The sequence below is a fragment of the Columba livia genome, chromosome 19 (assembly GCF_036013475.1).
Source record: "Columba livia isolate bColLiv1 breed racing homer chromosome 19, bColLiv1.pat.W.v2, whole genome shotgun sequence".
Classification (NCBI taxonomy): domain Eukaryota; kingdom Metazoa; phylum Chordata; class Aves; order Columbiformes; family Columbidae; genus Columba; species Columba livia.
In genome coordinates, this window is record NC_088620.1 from 4,708,257 (window position 1) to 4,725,100 (window position 16,844).

The window sequence follows — 16,844 nt, forward strand, 5'->3', positions numbered from 1 at the left end:
TTTGGCAGTGAAGGTTACACACACATATCAAAACTAGAAATTATGTAACCACAGACGCTGTTCCAGAAGCTGCACGTATAGCCCACAGATATATGAATAAAGCATTTGCAACTCCATGTGGACTTAATCAGATGTATGTGCTGAGTTTATCCTGCTTTACGCAGTAACTCCAGCTTTGCTCAGCCTTTTCAGTAGTGCCCTTGCCTCTCCAGCCCAGCCCAACCATGCCATGTATTATCTTGGTCCTCAACAACAGCAGAAACTCCACGCAAAGACAGTTTCAAGGTCATTACGACAAGAGGGAAAAGGACTAATTCTGTGGCTAATGACAGAGCCTGGTGATAAGACAGAAATCTCTGGAATGAGCTGAGCTGGCTTTTGTCTGTAGGAGGCAGAGAAGTAGGAAAGCCAAGTGCTGCAGTTAACTCACAAGAAATCTTAAACTCAAGGTTAAATACCTCATCAGTCCCTACTGACACCCAAATTCTGATATTAAAAAATTTGAGACCAGTTTCTGGAAGAGCCAGAGCACAGTTCTGCCTCAGGGGGTGAATCTGGGAACAGACAGAAGAGGTGTAACTCCAGAAAAGGTTTTCTCTGTAATGGATGATGAAGTAGAAAGAACATCTGGACAGCTTCAGCTCACAGACCACACTCAGCAACAGAGGGGTGCACTCCCCTCGCAGAAAGAGGCCGAATAAAGGTAGTGACTGGAGAGACACCAGATCCAACGTACATGTTAGCAGTGAAATCACTGGATCCCAAAAGCAGAGGATGCACTAAAACACATTTCACAGACTAATGGAGAAGGAGGTTAACACTAGTCTCATCATTTGTTCAGAACAAGCCATTAGCAAACCCTTGATTGACCTGGAAAGAAAATATGTCTTCCTTTCATTCCATAAACCCAATACTCTAAATGCATCCACTTTAGGCCTTATATAGACTATGTAAAATACTACTACTGCTCCCCACCGGCAGCTGTGCTCTATTGCAAGTGTTACCCAAGGTTATCAGAAAGAAGGAGAGAACGGGAGCACCTACTCACCCTATTACCGTGGAAACAGCTGGAGTCAATGCACTATTCTTGAGTTCTCGAACATTCACCACCTGAGGAACGTTCTTCAGAGTTGATTCAGTCAAGGAGGTGCTTACAGCTTTAAGAAAAAAAAAAAAAAAGGAGGTAAAGATGATCTCCATATTAAGCATTTCAATCAATATAGTGCCTGTAATAACTCCAGAAGAAATCCATGCAAGTTTCTAGAAGGTACGTGGTGTATCTGGCCCAAAACATTTGTTATCTCAGCCTTCAATAGGGACACCAAAGAAGACAGCTTTCTACATAGCTGATACATCTCTGCTTGTAAGTTGACCCAATCTAATTATTCTTACGAACTTTACCAACATTATAACATCTTAGGTTAACAGAAATGACCTGCACAGTTATACCCCAGTCTCTGGCAGAATTCATGTCACTAGTCCACTTTCTGCACTTATGCTTTCCTTGGGAAAGGAAAATAAATTAATCCAATTTCTCTACCAGTAATGGAATTTTGTTTCTTTTCTGCGCTGATGCTGCAGTACTGGGGAAGCACCAAGAAATATCTAAAACCAAATGAGAAAGGCTTAAGTTGGGGAACCTTTCTCCTGCCAACTCAAAACCTTACAAGCAGAACCAAGGCTTAACTCAGCAGTTCACCTTTAACTTTTCAATATGAAAACTGTTTTACAATTCAGATCTTTAATTGCATAGCTAATAATGAAGAGTTATTAATATAGGCCAGTGACATCCTTTCTCTGCTCTCCAACAGTTTCCTGCACACAGATCAGCCGCCGTGCCAGGATCTCCAGAGTCATCGACATTTCTGTCATTGCACAGACAAAGGCACCTGAGGTGAGAATTTCTCAGGCATTTCATACTGCAGCTTACAGGAATGAAAAAGCCAAAAGAAACAAATACAGATGTACATCACACTTTGATGATCTCCTCCTTTGAAAGTACTAAGTTCCTGTGAAAGCCACATTCAACTGCCCAGAGGTCACTTGGGCCATGAGCCAGCCTTTACCTGGGGCCTGGCTGGCCATCTGCCTCCGCAGGGCTGCGGCAGCGGCTGCTTGCGGTGCTGGAACGGTGACGGTGGGAGCGGGGGCCCCGTGTTTCACCGTCTTCGTTGCAAGCATTGTACTGTCCGCCCCTTGCGGTATGACTCTGTTTGAAGATGTGGGCACTACAAAATGAAAAATAAAAAAAAAAAAAGAAAATTACACTTCACTATATCTCTACAAATCAGGGCAACTTGAAAGCCTTTGTTGAACTGCTCCTCTTAAGTACACCAGTTCCTTCTGACCAGACTGACGCACAGGGCTTTTAAACAATCAACACAATCTGTCCCTGGCAGTTTCTGTATATCCCAATGAATTCAGCCAGTTAATCTCAATAGTTGTCATTTCAATGCATTAGATGACTTTCAGTTTGCTGTTACAGACACTTCTGCTGACACCTGATTTTTCTCTCTGGCTAGAGATATTAAAAAACCCCTCTCTTGTACAAAGAAAACCGAGGATATGCAAATATAATTCTTATTGTGGCTTCATGGACTCAGAACTCCTGACCTTGGCCACACCAACCAGATGCAGTAATACTTTAGTTCCCTGGACTTTGCTTTAAGTGTATGCTATTATTTCTTAAAATAATGCCCAAAGTACTAAAGGAATACAATGGTCAGTACGATCTGAAACCGGGTATCAGAGAAACACAGTCAATGAGTTGAGATATTTTAGTACTTTTAGCTCAAATTCATGAGATTACAATGCCACTCTGGAAACCTGGCAATGTAAATCTGCACGCTGCAATCTCATTCTTCCAGGATCTGAAGCACTGGCAATAGATAGAGTGGTTAAAGATATTGACAAGGATACACGCAGATCGCAAAAACAACTCGCACAAAGTACCCAGGGGAAGGTGCTGTTTCCCAAAGGATGGAGACTGAGGCATCAAACCAGGCTGGATAGAGGGGGTTCGGACCACAGGAGCATGACGAGGGACTTGGACTGGAGCAGCCTCTTCTTCCTGGTCCACTGTCTGTGAATCTTCATTCTCCAGTGACTGGGAAACTGAGGATGTTGAGCTGACTTCATCCAAATCTTCATAATATCTTGTTGACAAGAAGGCAGATCGGGACAAACTTGCTGCAATATCAGAAACAAAATCACATCGGTGTATTGAGAGAACCATCCAGACTAACAGCCACGACACAGACACCCTATTCTAGGCTTCTTTTAATCCTGCATTAATAGGATTTAGTTTCTTAACTGCCAGAAAAGGCAGCCTTCAACATAACAGTAACTGAAGGAGACTCTTACTGAGAGCAGATGAGGGAAGAGGAAATAAGAAGTAGAGTGAGAAGCTAAAAGCTAACTTCAGAACTGACAGCAGGTAAGTCATCCGCCTGGAAAGTATTTCAGAATTCTATGATAACTAAAGGTTTACCTGGAGCTGTAGACCTAACTGGTGGAGTTTTCCTCTTGGCTAGAAAATTCCTCAGCTGTGCCTGTTTCACAGGGGACAATTTAGCTGGAAAAAAAAAAAAGCGACAGTTATTAGTCTATAATCAAACTGCAAGTCAAAAAAGTAATTCGCATTATTCACATTTATGGTGTGAAGGCCAGGAAGAAAGAATAAATTACCAGGTACTTTAGGCAGAGGTTTGGCATGTGATTCCAAGGTAGTTTTCACCAAGGCATTGCGCAGGCTTTCAAGGTCACTGTCAAAACTGGAACAAGGCAGAGCAGTGAAAAACCATGGTCAGCAGAAAGAAACCAACCAAATCGGGAACAAAAGGAACCACTAGAACCATTGGCTCATCTGGAAGAACAATTGGCTCCTCTAGACACTGTGCTATTTAAACTTTGAAAACTCTAAGAGCCATGCACTGCTTCCCCTGGATTTGGACAGAAAACCAGCAGTACTCAGCCTAGAGGCTCAGTTATCCTGTTTACTATAAAACCTGTAACTTTTAGGGGAAATCTCCAGTAATCATCAAACTGTGTGTCATAGAATATAACCAAGGAGTTTCTGTATTACCTGGGCATAGTTTCATATCATTTTTAGGACATCTTGTCCTCCCACACCACATCCACAGAACATAATTCTTTGAAGAATACGCCCTTCCACATTGCTGGGGGCAAGAGAGGAGTGTCAACACCACTCAGGAATTCGTGTTCCACATACCTTTGAGCACTGCTAAGAGAAGATGTATCACTGGGAACACTCCATTGAGATGTCTGATTATACAGTCGGAGCTGCTGCAGGCTGTTCACGAGCTGATTTAGTCTCTTCCTCTGCTGATTGATTATTTCCCGGTTATTAGCCAGGGTGTTGAACAAAGTCTCTCGCTCAGGAACTATCAGACGCCTCAAGAAATAAGATGAAAAGACAGGCATAAGGACTGTTCTATATATCTGGCCACGAGCAGGCACACATATGCAAAGTAGTTTAGTGGTTCTACCTACTTAAACTCCACAAGGTCAAACATGGTTTTGTTTGAACACCAAAACAGTTCAGTTCATTTCAAATGAATACTTCTCCTTTGGAGATGCTGCAAGTTTATTCCTTTAGCTCATTTACTTCAAAGTGGTTCATTTATTAGCTACCACCAATTGATGCATTTGGTTTCTACAAAGTTTATTTTACAGGTTTTTTTTCTATAAGCACTATTAACACTGTACACAGAGATGCAGCAACCTTATAACATGTGTGAAGCCAAACAGTCTGAGCCTATAAGTCCCATTAGGTGTCTTACAGTTGTTCTGTATTCCAGATTCAGTTACTTACTTCTGCTTTCTCTTCTGTTCCAGGTGCCGATCCCACTCCAAATCCAGAACATCGTTCACATCCTGAACAGCAAACTTCACGTATTGGTGCAAGCGTCGAATTTCCTACCATGCAAAATAAAGTCAGTTTTTAATTCGCTTCAGAAATCTCAGTTTCAGGTGAAGAAGCTGAAGACCCTTTGGGCTCATTGAGTCCAAGCCATGTGGCACTTTCCCGTATTTCTGCCTGGAAAGTTTTATCAGCACAACAGAACCCAACACAGTGAAAATTTACTTATCAATGGAGTAGGCAGAGGGTTTGGCTTGGACATACCATCCCAGCTCTCAACTAGAAATAGTACTTTCCATAATATTTGCAAAACATTACCAGGTCTTTACAGAAATGGTTTTACTAACATCAGGCATTATACAAAACAAACCTTAGTTCAAACCTCATTTCCAGATCATGAGTCATTTGCTCCTATTTTACAATGTTGAAACTTGTAACAATTATAGGTGATCAAAGCTTTGCAGGCTATCCACATGGATCTGGGATACCAGCATTCACAGACTGTGATTCATGAGAGCATTCACGCATTCACAAATACAACTCCCACAATAAGGCAAAGAATTAACAAGATTTTTATAGGTAGGAAAATAATAATTAAAAAAATAAAGCACAGAGAGAGTAAAGTGACTTATCCACAACCACACAATTGCACAACTAAGCCAGAGGCCTCTGGCTAGAAGCCCTGCTCCCTAAACAAGACCAGCCTTCAGTCTCGCTATTGTCATCCCTCCAGTACGAACACGACTTGAACTCTGCTCTCGTAAAATGGAAATTAAAGCTGCAGCTAGTTTCAGCTCAACAAAACGCTCGCTTAAATAAAATGATGAAGCGGACAAGTAACACAGCTTGGGAAAAATCCCACTGCAACTGCTTTCAAGATACAGCACGAAATTCTAATGTGATGCACCCATCCTCAATCCAAATCCAGAAAGCTGACCTGAAAGCTCCCTCCTTGCCTTCCGCGTCTCTCCCACTGTTATTCTTTCCTCATGATCCTCTCTCTACATCAGTGAAACAAGCATTTCAAGATTATCATCTCTCTGAAGTCACATGCATAAGCTTGAAATGTCACAGAGCAGGCAAACAATTAAGACTGTGAATCAATCTACAGAACCCAGGTGAAGATTAGAGATCAGACCTAAAAGAAATTACTTCATGTCAGCTGCTTTGTAGTAACTGGCTGTGTGCGTCCTCTTGATACCGACTGTAACAAAGATGACATTCAACTATATCTTCAGCCTGCTGGTCAAACTTCTAGAGGGGAACTTATGAGCACACAAAAGACCAAGTATCATTTGTAGGGCACATTCACTCTATTTTGCTTAGGGTTAAATAGCCCTCTCATCACCAGAGCTGTAACAGAAAGAGTGCTTCATTCACCCCTACCTTCTTTCATGTCTTTGAAAGCATTTTTATGTGCTGCTGGTTATTTTCTTTTGTGCTCCAGCTTTTAGAATATCATTTAGCTTTATGCTCCGTCATCCATGAAATTAACCACACAATTCTCTAAGTCATAATAAATCAAATTGTTCTAGAAAGCACTTGCTGAAGATAAAAATAATTCCAAGAACTCTTCTACAAAGTGTTGAAAAAAAATTCTTCTAACTGAATTCTCTGAGCAAACACTACAGGCCGAGAGGGAACAGGGTGTCAAGAGTCACATTCTAAGTTTAGAATAGCCTTGGATCTCAGGTGTACCACTTCAGCTGGAGTTTTGAATCATTACCGCAAATGACAACAACACAGAAGAGCTTTAGGAGATGATTTTCAGCATGTCTTGCAAACTCAGGGAAAACAAAACTCACACTTTTACTAAACTATAAAAGAAATAGCAAATACCCAGGGCAGAACAAAACTGCTGGGCACTTGCACATGCAAGTCTGTTTTATATAAAAAACTCTAGATTAGAAGTTGGGTGACATGTTTCATACCTGAAGCTGTGCTTCACTCTTGGGATCCAAAGGTTTTGTATAGAGCAAGTGTAAATACCCCGAGCTGTGATTCCGTACATTCTGTTCTCTAGCCTCCTCTACCCCTGCAAATCCCTCCAGCAAAGTTGTCTTCAGAATACTAATATCTCCATGAAGTGACTGCAAACAGAAATAGAACAGACGTGACAAGGTTCAAAGAAACATTCTTTCATTGCCATCTCTAGAACAGGGGCTTCTGCAGGCACCTGCCTGAAAGTACAAATGCAAATGTCACCCCCACATTAAAGCAGCACAGTCAGATGTTCCATCTACAACAGCTCAGTTTTAGCAGGTTAAGCACAACAGTCATTGCTGAGGAGTTAAGCAGTTTGAAGATACTCTGCTCACCTCTGTTGTCTCTTTAATTTCCAAGAGGAAGGTGTGAAGATCATCTGACTCTGACCGCAACATCTTCATTTCCTCTGGAGTACCCACTTGGAAACAGGCTTTGGAAGTCCGGGCTTTCAGCTCCTCCATCTCCTTCTGAAAATGTGCAATCTATGAAGTCAGGGGAAGAAAGCACAGTCACCGAAACACATCAGGGTCTGGAACAAATGTCACAGGTCTTGGACAACGTTTCTGCTAAACCATAAACACTTGTCACTTTGCAGTCCAAGCAGGAAATTCTTCTTGAACATTAATAGGAAAGAATACTCAATTTTTCCAGTGCGGTGACTGAAATTAAAGATGACTGAACAGGACACACAAACAGCAATTACAAACCAGGCTGATCATCTTGGAAAAAATTTCCATTCTGATTCCTAAACTACTGACAGACACCATATGAACATACGTGAACTGAAAAATAAGTGTCTGTGTACTTATAAACTGCTTGTGTATCTCACCTCCTCTCTGATTCCTGCTATGACAGGGTCTGAATCCTTCCACTGGTGGGCCTGTTTCTCTAAAGGTGTGCTGGGGAGTGCTGATTTGCCCTGAAAACAAACCAAAACAAACCCAAAGCCAATATTAGGGATATATCCTTAGCAATAAGGAACTTAAAATATCAAAAAATGCCTGATGTTAGAAACTCCATTCACCCATCACCAGTCCAGTCCATCAGTCATCAGGGAGACAACTGTTATAAGCATCAATACCAGTTCCGTGGTAAACCAAGACTGGTATGCACATGGGGCCAAAGCTTCATGAAAGCAAAGGAAATTTTTGTGGGCTGCTCTGTATTACTGCTTTCATTTTAATACCCAACAAATTTGGTGTCACTCTCAATACGCTGTTAAGGCGTCTCAACTGCTTATTAGCTAGGAAAGCCATGAAACCTCATTTCTCTAACAAGAGAAAGAATTAGTTTCTACAACTCTGATTATGACAAGATACATCAAAACACAGCTCTCTAAAGACATAAATAGAACATAGTTTTAGTCCCACAGATTTGCTAGGTAATTCTTTGACCAAAGAGCAGTCATTCAGTCCAATGAATCTGAAGCAATTCATGGGCCATGTACAACATTCTCCCACTAAAGAACTCACTCAAGTTCCCACTACCTGAGTAGAGCTTGGCTTCGCTGCAGACGGGGTGATTTTGGCTGACTTCTGTAGTGTAGAAGCTGAAGGTACACTCTGAGCAGGACGTGACACTGGAATTTAAGATGATGAACAGTGACTTATAAACTTACACAAAGCCTGAGAAAACAAGTTGTGATCAGACACGATGATAATCATCGCTGTCAAATCCAAAACCAACAGTGGTACAGGCCCCAGCACAAAACACCTTCTTTAGGTGCTGTTTTAATCCCATCCCAGTTCTCTGCTAAGGCTAACAACTCCCACTCTTCAATATCTGGCTGTACCACTCCCAGGGGACCTTAAAAGCCCCAGTCACACGATCATCTGAGAAATGGAATATTATTCTGCTAACAAATGCCATCTAATGAAAACTCATTTGTGACCATTTTCAACTCTAGTTACCCCAGATGCAAGATAAGGCAATGACTTGTGTGACTGCCCAGAATATTCAGAATCAGAGCTGTATTACACATCACTGAAAATGCCAGAACTTCTGGATGAACTTAAGAAGGTGAATATATTTGTTTCACATACAGCTGTCTGGGGAACAAGGTGCACAAATGGAAAAACATCTCAGTTTCAGTACTAAGTCCATCAACATCACTATGGCGTGCAAATCAAGGACTTCTGCTGCATCAGTAAACACAGCATGAAAAACAAGAAAGAAAGAAGCCAAATGAAGCTCATTGCATCCTAAAACTTTTAGAACATTGTTTATAACGTGTTATTCCCAACAATATGCATCAGATTCCTACCTGCTGCAGGTACAGGGGTCGAAGCCTTCAGTGGTGTGGTAGGAGAGGCTGCGAGGGGTGAGGACTGGCCCAGAGGACCTCCAGAAGCAGGTTTTGAAGCAGCTGAGAACGAAAACATTGGGGAAGTCCACTGACTGCTGCTAGTGGGAGAAGAGGTGTCTACAGCAGTGAACCTGCAAGAGAAAGCAGAACATCTTTCAGCTCTGAACTGGTCTTGGCTGTGTCCCTCCATCCAAAATGAAGCACTAAGTTCTAATGAATTTAGCATCCCCTTGAAGTCAAAACAACTCGAGCTCCAGACACAAACTTACAAGTGTAGCTTCTGGAGACAGTGGCAAGGAGCCATTCAGGATCATTTCTGAATATATGGAAGCACCAAGCCTGCTACTATAGACCCACCTAGTGAACAAAAGCCAAACACCAACAAGAAATACTACTCTGCTTCAAAATGCATCTCATTATTTCACACCAAAGCACCACCTGTAACAAATCTGAGCTGTCTTTCATCATCCTTGCATCAATGCTAAAACAGAAGTTTTGCAAAATATGAAATTCCATTCATCTGCAATCTCAGCTCCTCAAGGCAGGCAATTTCAATAGCCAATTCACAAGCATATCATTTACTTTATAGACAAAATATAAAATTTTAAAAGCTGAAAGAGCTACCATCAGATCCTGGTGTAGTAAAGATTCTTCTAATTAAAAAATAATCATTTGAACCATCAGAAATTTCTTATGATGCATTTACATTAGAATTGCTCTCCACAGAAAACAACTACAATTAACATAGCTGTTTTTAAATGATTTTTCCTAAAAAAGATAGCAAGTCTCAGGAGTTGGAGGGGAGAGTCAGTATATGAACAAGCTTTGAAGACTTCAGATCTTGTGTTCAGTGAGCAAGCATCCATTTGAGAACAAACCCACCCTCTCCACTGAATACAGGAGGGGAAAAGAAATCTATCAGCTATAGATTAAGCTTCCTATCAGATCTGCAAGTTACTCTTTAGGTCAGGGGTAAGGAACCTTCAAGAAACAAAGAAACTTGCGCTATCACCACAACTAAACCAGTTCCAGACATAAAGGATTTCAAACCCCATTGTTCCCAAGAGCCTTTAACCATGATTTGAGCCAAACCAAGGCACAGAATTACTGTTTGACGCCTACAAATCAGACATGAAACAACTAGGTCTCTGGCAATTTGGTAAATTATCACTCTAATTTTCGCATCTTCCCTCCACTAGTATTTTGTCCATGAATGTAACCTCTGGTATGGGAAGCACAGAAGGTTTTCAGAGCAAGACAGCCATGTGTGGCATAAAGAGAGCCTTCCTCAGTGCTTCCCTGGGAGCAGGGGGAACAGCTGTCAGGGCAAAAAGCCAGAAACCATCTTCACATCCATGCAATTTAACAAGTGTCTAGCCACTGCATTAAGTACTGTATTTACTTCTCATTGAGGTTCACTTTGACTGCAGAAGCTGAAGGTGCAAAAGATGACTTCTGTGCAACAGGTGTTGTGGAGACTGGTGGCCCAGGCGAGCTTTCTGCAGCTGGTTTAAAGTTCACAGATCCAAATGAAAAGGAGGTGGCAGTAGCTGTGGTGGTGACTACAGAAGGTGCAGGAGTCACAGATGCCTTAGGAGGAGAGGAGAAGGAGAACGTTGCTGCTCCAGTCAGACTGGGAGCCAGAGCTGGCTTGGAGGCATCAGTGGCAAAGGAGAAAGACTGAGGATCACTGCCCGTAGTTCCGGGCATCTTCACAGCTGAAGCCACAAAGGAAAAAGCAGCCGCTCCACCCGCTGCCGGGGGTTGACTTGAGGCAGGCACAGCCAGAGCAACACCTGGTGCTGTGTCAGTCTTTCCGGAAGTTGGAGGAGTGGTTGGAGTCGTGGCAGTACTTCCTGCAGAAAGACAAATGGGGAAGGAAGAGACTCGTTTAGCGGCAGTGACTAATGGCAGAAGGTATCGCAAGGTCAAATGGGGACAGTTCAGCACTACCTCGCTCACTGGACAGACAATGAGGAAGAGAGATGACAGAGTCAGGCCTTCCAGTCCCCAAACCCACTAAGTGATACAGCAACTGCACCAAGTCCAAGCCACGATCAATACTACAGTCTGTCTAGATTAATGTTGTTTGGAATTTCTCATGAAAAGGCTTCACTTTTCCCCATTGATTCTGATGAGGTTCCTGCCATCTCAAATAGAACAGGCTGTCAACGCAGAAGCTGGCCAGTGCTGCAGGGAGGCAGGCTGCCAAATAAAAGCATTCTGTTTGGGGAAGGAGAAGCAAATTTGGGCTTAGGGAAGGAAATGGTGGGTTTGCAATTATTACTGCATGCCTGCAGACAAGCAACACAATCAGCTTACCTGCCCACCTCACACCGCATATGACAACACATAACTCAGACAAAACTACTACTCCCAGCGGGGTCGCACTGCCTTAAACCTTGACAACTCTTCACCTGCTAACACAATTTTCACAGTGCTGTGAAAAGCTATTGTTTAAAATGAGCTTCTGCTGCAGCCAAACACTTTAGTTCATCTCATGGTCTCCTGTGGCAAAACATATGGAGGAGAACCATCACGTCTCTGAAGCACACAGACCCTGCTCTGGCTCTGCACAGTGCTTGATCCTTGTCCCCAGGCAGAGCCCACTGTCACTGCTGCAGTCCCAGTCACACACCCCAAAGCTGGGCAAAGGGCCTCCTGGAATTGCTTTGGCCTCATTCCGCAGAGGGGTCAAAACACTCAAGAACTGCTCGCCATTATCATTATAAAGAAAAAAAAAGTCTTTTCTGTGACCACTTACAGATGAAGATGACAAAGATCCACAAATGCAAGTGTTTCCCTAACCCACTGGAGCACTTACCTGTCGATTTCGGAACTCTCTCCCCTACTAACGGCAACGGCTCTGGGGTCACAATAAGTGATCTGACCCCTGGGTTTTGGTTGATCATGTAAAATGGGCAGAGCACACCATCCGTAGACAACAAGATCAGAACTGGAGCTGGAGGAAGGGTCTTCTCGTCACCTGCCAGAGACCATGTAGGTTAAGTCCCACAGCCAAAGTTTCCTGTTCTGATCCTACTGGCACCTTCACATGACTTGCTTAGCACAATATTTATTACATTTCACCCTTCTGTCTTTCACCTGTATCTTGGTTCCCTTCCCCGTGAATACCCAATTCTCTTTTTTTCCTTCTTTATCCCTTGCTATTTCTGACTTAATGAAAAATCTACTATGCTCATGGTGCTTTGTTTGTCGGGCAGTGCAGTGGATGGCCGTGTTTCTCTACCTATCAGTTCTTCAAGAAAACCATGCCAGGGAAGGGTAGGTTCCACATGGGAACAAGCTCCAAGACAAATGAGGTTTCTTTGAAATCCAAACTTGCTGTCAACTGCAAAGCCAATTAATGTGCAGCTAAAATCAAGCTGATTGCAGCCTGTGAGAGCACAGAGAATATGCAAAAGGCTTCTCCAAAAACATTTCTAAAAACTCTAAGGCAGCACAACTTGGTCTTAAAAAAAGCTGCCCTGACAGATTTCTTAATCCAGTAACTGTACAGATTAAGAGAGAAAATGCTTCAAAATCCATTTTTCATTCAAGTACAAAGGTTGACCTCAATTCCCTTCTGTAGGTTTTCAGCCAGGTAAAGTTCTCAGTTAATCGGCACCCTCCTGTGCTCTTCAGGAACTCCTGACTGCAGTACCTTCCACTCTGCCTGAAGGCATCTCTATTTCAATCTGTCTCTGGGTTTCAAGAGAGAGTATTCAGAATTCACTAAGGTACAACACAATAGCTCAAATGTAGTTTCAGCTTCAGCCTCTGACAAGGTGCTTTGAAGGGCCTTCAGGCAGCACAGAAGGTACAGCAATAATGGAACTGGGGAGATGTAGAGCACAGCAGGGTTCAGTCAGTGCAGGCCCTGTGCTTTAATGCAGAATTAAAACCTACGCATTCACCTCCATGATCTCTGTTTTTTTCTGGCTTTGAAACTAACCCACTTTTCCTTTAGATCAGCACAAATGTACTTCATACAAAACAGTTCTGCAAAACGACATAAGCTCCAAGAAGAAAGCAAGCCTCCCAGGCTGTCCGAAATCCCCAGTGTTAGAATGTAACTCCTTTAAACTCACTGTTATCCCAGCTCTGTAAAACACAGACATAACCCAGGTGCTTTGTTTGCCACGTCTGCTAGTGCAGTATCCCAGGCTGCCAAAAACTTTGAGGAAGAACTGTATTTTATTAAACACTTTGCCATTTGAAGCCTTACACAGAAGTAAGCCCACATGTGCTGTGGGCTTGGTATGAAAAGGCAGGATGGATTCTCTGTCAGTCTCCCTTTCAGAGCAATCCCCTAGAACCCTGAGAACCAGGCTGCCCCTCAAAAATCTCTCATATATTGCTATTATTGGACTGTTCCACAAGAAAGACTAACAGGACTTACTGATTGGGATGGGCAAGTTACTGGTGTAATCTACAGCAACGCCAACAGGCAGAGTGTCATCGCTCTTGTCTGTCACAGGAAGTTCTGCTCTGCTGGAGTCCTCCAAAACCCACGATTCCCAGTTCTGCAAAAAGTAAGGCCATTATTTTGACTTCTGTTTTCATGCGGTCGGCCTTCCTCAGAACTCTAGACCACTACAATTGAAAGATAAGACTGCACAAAAAGCTAGAGAGCATCTACTTAAATTTGTCAGATTAACAAATAACATCAAGGCTCTTCACAGATTTGTGTGTGATTTCTCACACATCATTGCATGTCAGAGTTCAGTGAGGTCAGACAGATTTAATGTTTAACTTCAATTAATGACCTCACATGAATCACTTTATTATAGTGAGTTGAACCAAATTTTGATACTACCAAGTGAATAATGAAAAAACAGATTTCTGGCGCTTGGTCCACAACACACTGTGTTTCAGTTTATCCTTTTGCGTCACTCAAATCTCTCATCCATCTATGAATTAAGTTTCTGTACAACTCAGATGTAAAAAGAAAGGGTTGTGTTTTTTTTGACTTTGGGCTGTTTGTTTGTTTTTTTCAAATATACCATCTCTTTGTATTCCAGCTCTTACACAGGTGATACTTGCTTAGATTTTCTAGAAATGGAAGGTACATATGGACAAATGCAACAGGAACAAGAACATTACCTGATCCCCCTGCCTGGCAAGAATGCTGACTTCTGTGGAAGCTGCAGAAGCTGCCAGAACTAGATCCCTGTAAGCATGGACACAAGTGGGTTAAAACCAACATGAGGATCCAAGGCAAGGTCCCCAGATCCACAATTCTTTATTATCTATACAAATTTGTAGCTAGGAATACAATTTATAATATGGAACTGACTTTTCCTCCCAAGATGAGGGAAATACGATTCGCTACACCACTGTGGAATTTTTTTTTTTTCTTTAAAAGCAGTCAACAGGGGCTGAAACTCTTTGCCAAACAGTGATTTGGCAGCCACTGTATCATCATAAATAATTATGGTCCAAGTCACGTAGTAGAAAAGCTAGAAGCAGCTTCTTCACACAGGTACACAATTAAGGGAGAAAACAAGTTCATGCTTTACCCAACCTATGACTTACAATCTCAAGGGAAATGGTTATGACAGATTTTAAAGAATAATAAGTATTCTCACAAGACAGATCGGTATGTTGGCACAGAGATAAAGCTTGCAGGAGAAATTAGCTGTACTTCCACAAAGCATTTTCTAAATAACAATTTCATTCACCTCATATTCAAGTTAGATATAGTTTACAAAAGGGAGGAACACAACAACTGAGAAGCGCACTCAGACACGCAGCACAAGGCAAAGGCTGTGCCGTGATTCCTGCCACTCACCATTCCTCAACGTAGTTGAGGAAGTAATGATGCTGTCTCTCTGTGCAGCTGCCGTAGCAAGGCTCCATGAAATTAACAAACTTCTCTGGTCGCTTCTCTTCCTTTTTCTGTAAGACCAACATTGGTAATTTACCTTCCAATGCAGAAATCAAGTAATCTCCCATAAATATGACTGTATCAGGGTACACCAATAACTGCCACATACTTCAAGAGAGAACCAGCATCATGAGACCACTTGAAAAATAAAGAACAAAGTAAACAAACCCAAACTCTCCTCCAAAATATACAGGAACAATAAAGAGTTTACATCTCACAACACCCTCAGCAATTAATAACCTGATACTAAATAAGAGCATACCATCAGGCCTAAAAATCTCCCTAACCTAAACAAAAACATGTATCAGGACTCTACATCAGGCAAGGTTTTCTTCCCAAGCGTTCCCAATTTGATCTTGGCAGAGAACAGGTTACTGATCGGCTTTCAAGTGGATACAACCTCCACTCAGTCCCCCCAAACCCACAATTCACAGCAGTACCAAACTCAAATCCTACATGATGCCAATGTGAATAATAAAAGCAACTTGTCATTGTAATAAACAAGTTAATAACAAGCAACAAACACTTCTGTCATTGTAACTTGCTGGCACTTACAGGCAATATGGCTACGACCACTTCCGGGGGCGTTTCCAGCGTCCCATCAGCCGCTGCATACACAATAGTAAAAACATACGTGCCAATCCACAGGACGTCCAAAACTGAAAGAGAAGGAAACAAATACCTCAGCCAGGAACACTTCAGGATATTTCCTTTTAATGATCTGTCTGCAGAACATCAATCTTATTAGGGACAAAAACTGTGTGATCCCAAAAATTTCAAACACTAACCAAAAGAATGTATTTGATTTGCTTGATGATATCACAGGCAAAGCATGACACTACTGTTTCCAAACAGGGATGATGGTTTAGCATATCCAAATGAAAACAACGAACAAAACCACACTGCAATTATGTAACTAGCACAGGACACTAGCATGGTTATAACTAAAAACAACATGAGGATAAATGAGTAATAGTATTTTAAAAGAAGAAATAAAAATATGTACCTTTAACAGGATTGTCCGAGTCATAAAAGGGAGGACAAGGGATTACTTTCTTCTCCTGCAGATTCTGCAAATAAAACTACCCTTAAATTCAAAGAAAAAGGCACCAAACGAAGTCAATTGCAAGGTTTGCAGAAAGCCCAGAGAACTGGTTTAGAGCAACTCACCCACTCTTTAACACTCACCACATGCCACTCTGAAATCATAACATTTAAGTGGCAGGTGCAAATCTTAAACCCAGCATTGGTCTAAAACCCTTTAATATTTACCAGAGGGGTTGGGCAGCTTCACATGGCTCACACCATGTGCCACCTGACTAAATTCTGTAGCTTGCGATGCAAAGAAAATAAAGCAAACTACTCAGCAGACATACAACTTTACTAGCAACAACACTTACAGGCAGATATTGCACCACGGTGCCATTTTGCTTCCCTACAGCCAGTTGTTTTCCCTTGGGGCTCCAACACACTAAGCAAAAAAGAAAGACAATTTTGTTAGCACTAAGGAACTGGAGAGTTACAAGGCTCCACAAAAGCAGGAGGACCAACAATTTAAAACCACAATTTTTCTGCCTGCAAAATAGCATGAATCTGTATTAAATGAGTAGGGGTTCACTCAGTCACAGAGAATGCAAGACTGCACAGATCGAAAAAACAACTGATGACAACTCTTATCTGCATGCTTCCTTGGAAATGACAGTCAAGCCTGAGGCAGCACAAACCACAGGTGAACACATTTGATTAATCCACAAGATGCAGCTCCCCCAATCAACTGGGAA

General features: G+C 42.1%; 1 protein-coding gene and 1 long non-coding RNA gene across 3 annotated transcripts in view; one reads left to right on the forward strand and one right to left on the reverse strand.

Annotated features, from left to right (window-relative positions):
- The window catches only part of NUP214 (nucleoporin 214), a 39,319-nt gene that overhangs the window by 19,670 nt on the left and 2,805 nt on the right, over positions 1-16,844 (reverse strand). For both annotated transcript variants that reach the window (XM_065035801.1, XM_013370612.3), the window contains exons 5-24: positions 16,464-16,534; positions 16,070-16,133; positions 15,619-15,722; positions 14,968-15,074; positions 14,280-14,346; positions 13,576-13,699; positions 11,998-12,159; positions 10,576-11,029; positions 9,132-9,304; positions 8,356-8,447; positions 7,698-7,787; positions 7,201-7,350; positions 6,814-6,972; positions 4,835-4,938; positions 4,232-4,414; positions 3,688-3,773; positions 3,491-3,574; positions 2,953-3,189; positions 2,067-2,228; positions 1,049-1,157 (exon numbers count right to left, since the gene is read on the reverse strand). In XM_065035801.1, the coding sequence (XP_064891873.1) occupies positions 1,049-1,157; positions 2,067-2,228; positions 2,953-3,189; positions 3,491-3,574; positions 3,688-3,773; positions 4,232-4,414; positions 4,835-4,938; positions 6,814-6,972; positions 7,201-7,350; positions 7,698-7,787; positions 8,356-8,447; positions 9,132-9,304; positions 10,576-11,029; positions 11,998-12,159; positions 13,576-13,699; positions 14,280-14,346; positions 14,968-15,074; positions 15,619-15,722; positions 16,070-16,133; positions 16,464-16,534 (2,782 nt within the window). The remainder of the gene's footprint in view (positions 1-1,048; positions 1,158-2,066; positions 2,229-2,952; positions 3,190-3,490; positions 3,575-3,687; positions 3,774-4,231; positions 4,415-4,834; positions 4,939-6,813; positions 6,973-7,200; positions 7,351-7,697; positions 7,788-8,355; positions 8,448-9,131; positions 9,305-10,575; positions 11,030-11,997; positions 12,160-13,575; positions 13,700-14,279; positions 14,347-14,967; positions 15,075-15,618; positions 15,723-16,069; positions 16,134-16,463; positions 16,535-16,844) is intronic.
- LOC110354994 (uncharacterized) lies at positions 1,094-3,079 on the forward strand. Its single transcript, XR_002407280.2, has 3 exons — positions 1,094-1,267; positions 1,812-1,894; positions 2,868-3,079. It is a non-coding gene; the product is annotated as an uncharacterized LOC110354994 (long non-coding RNA).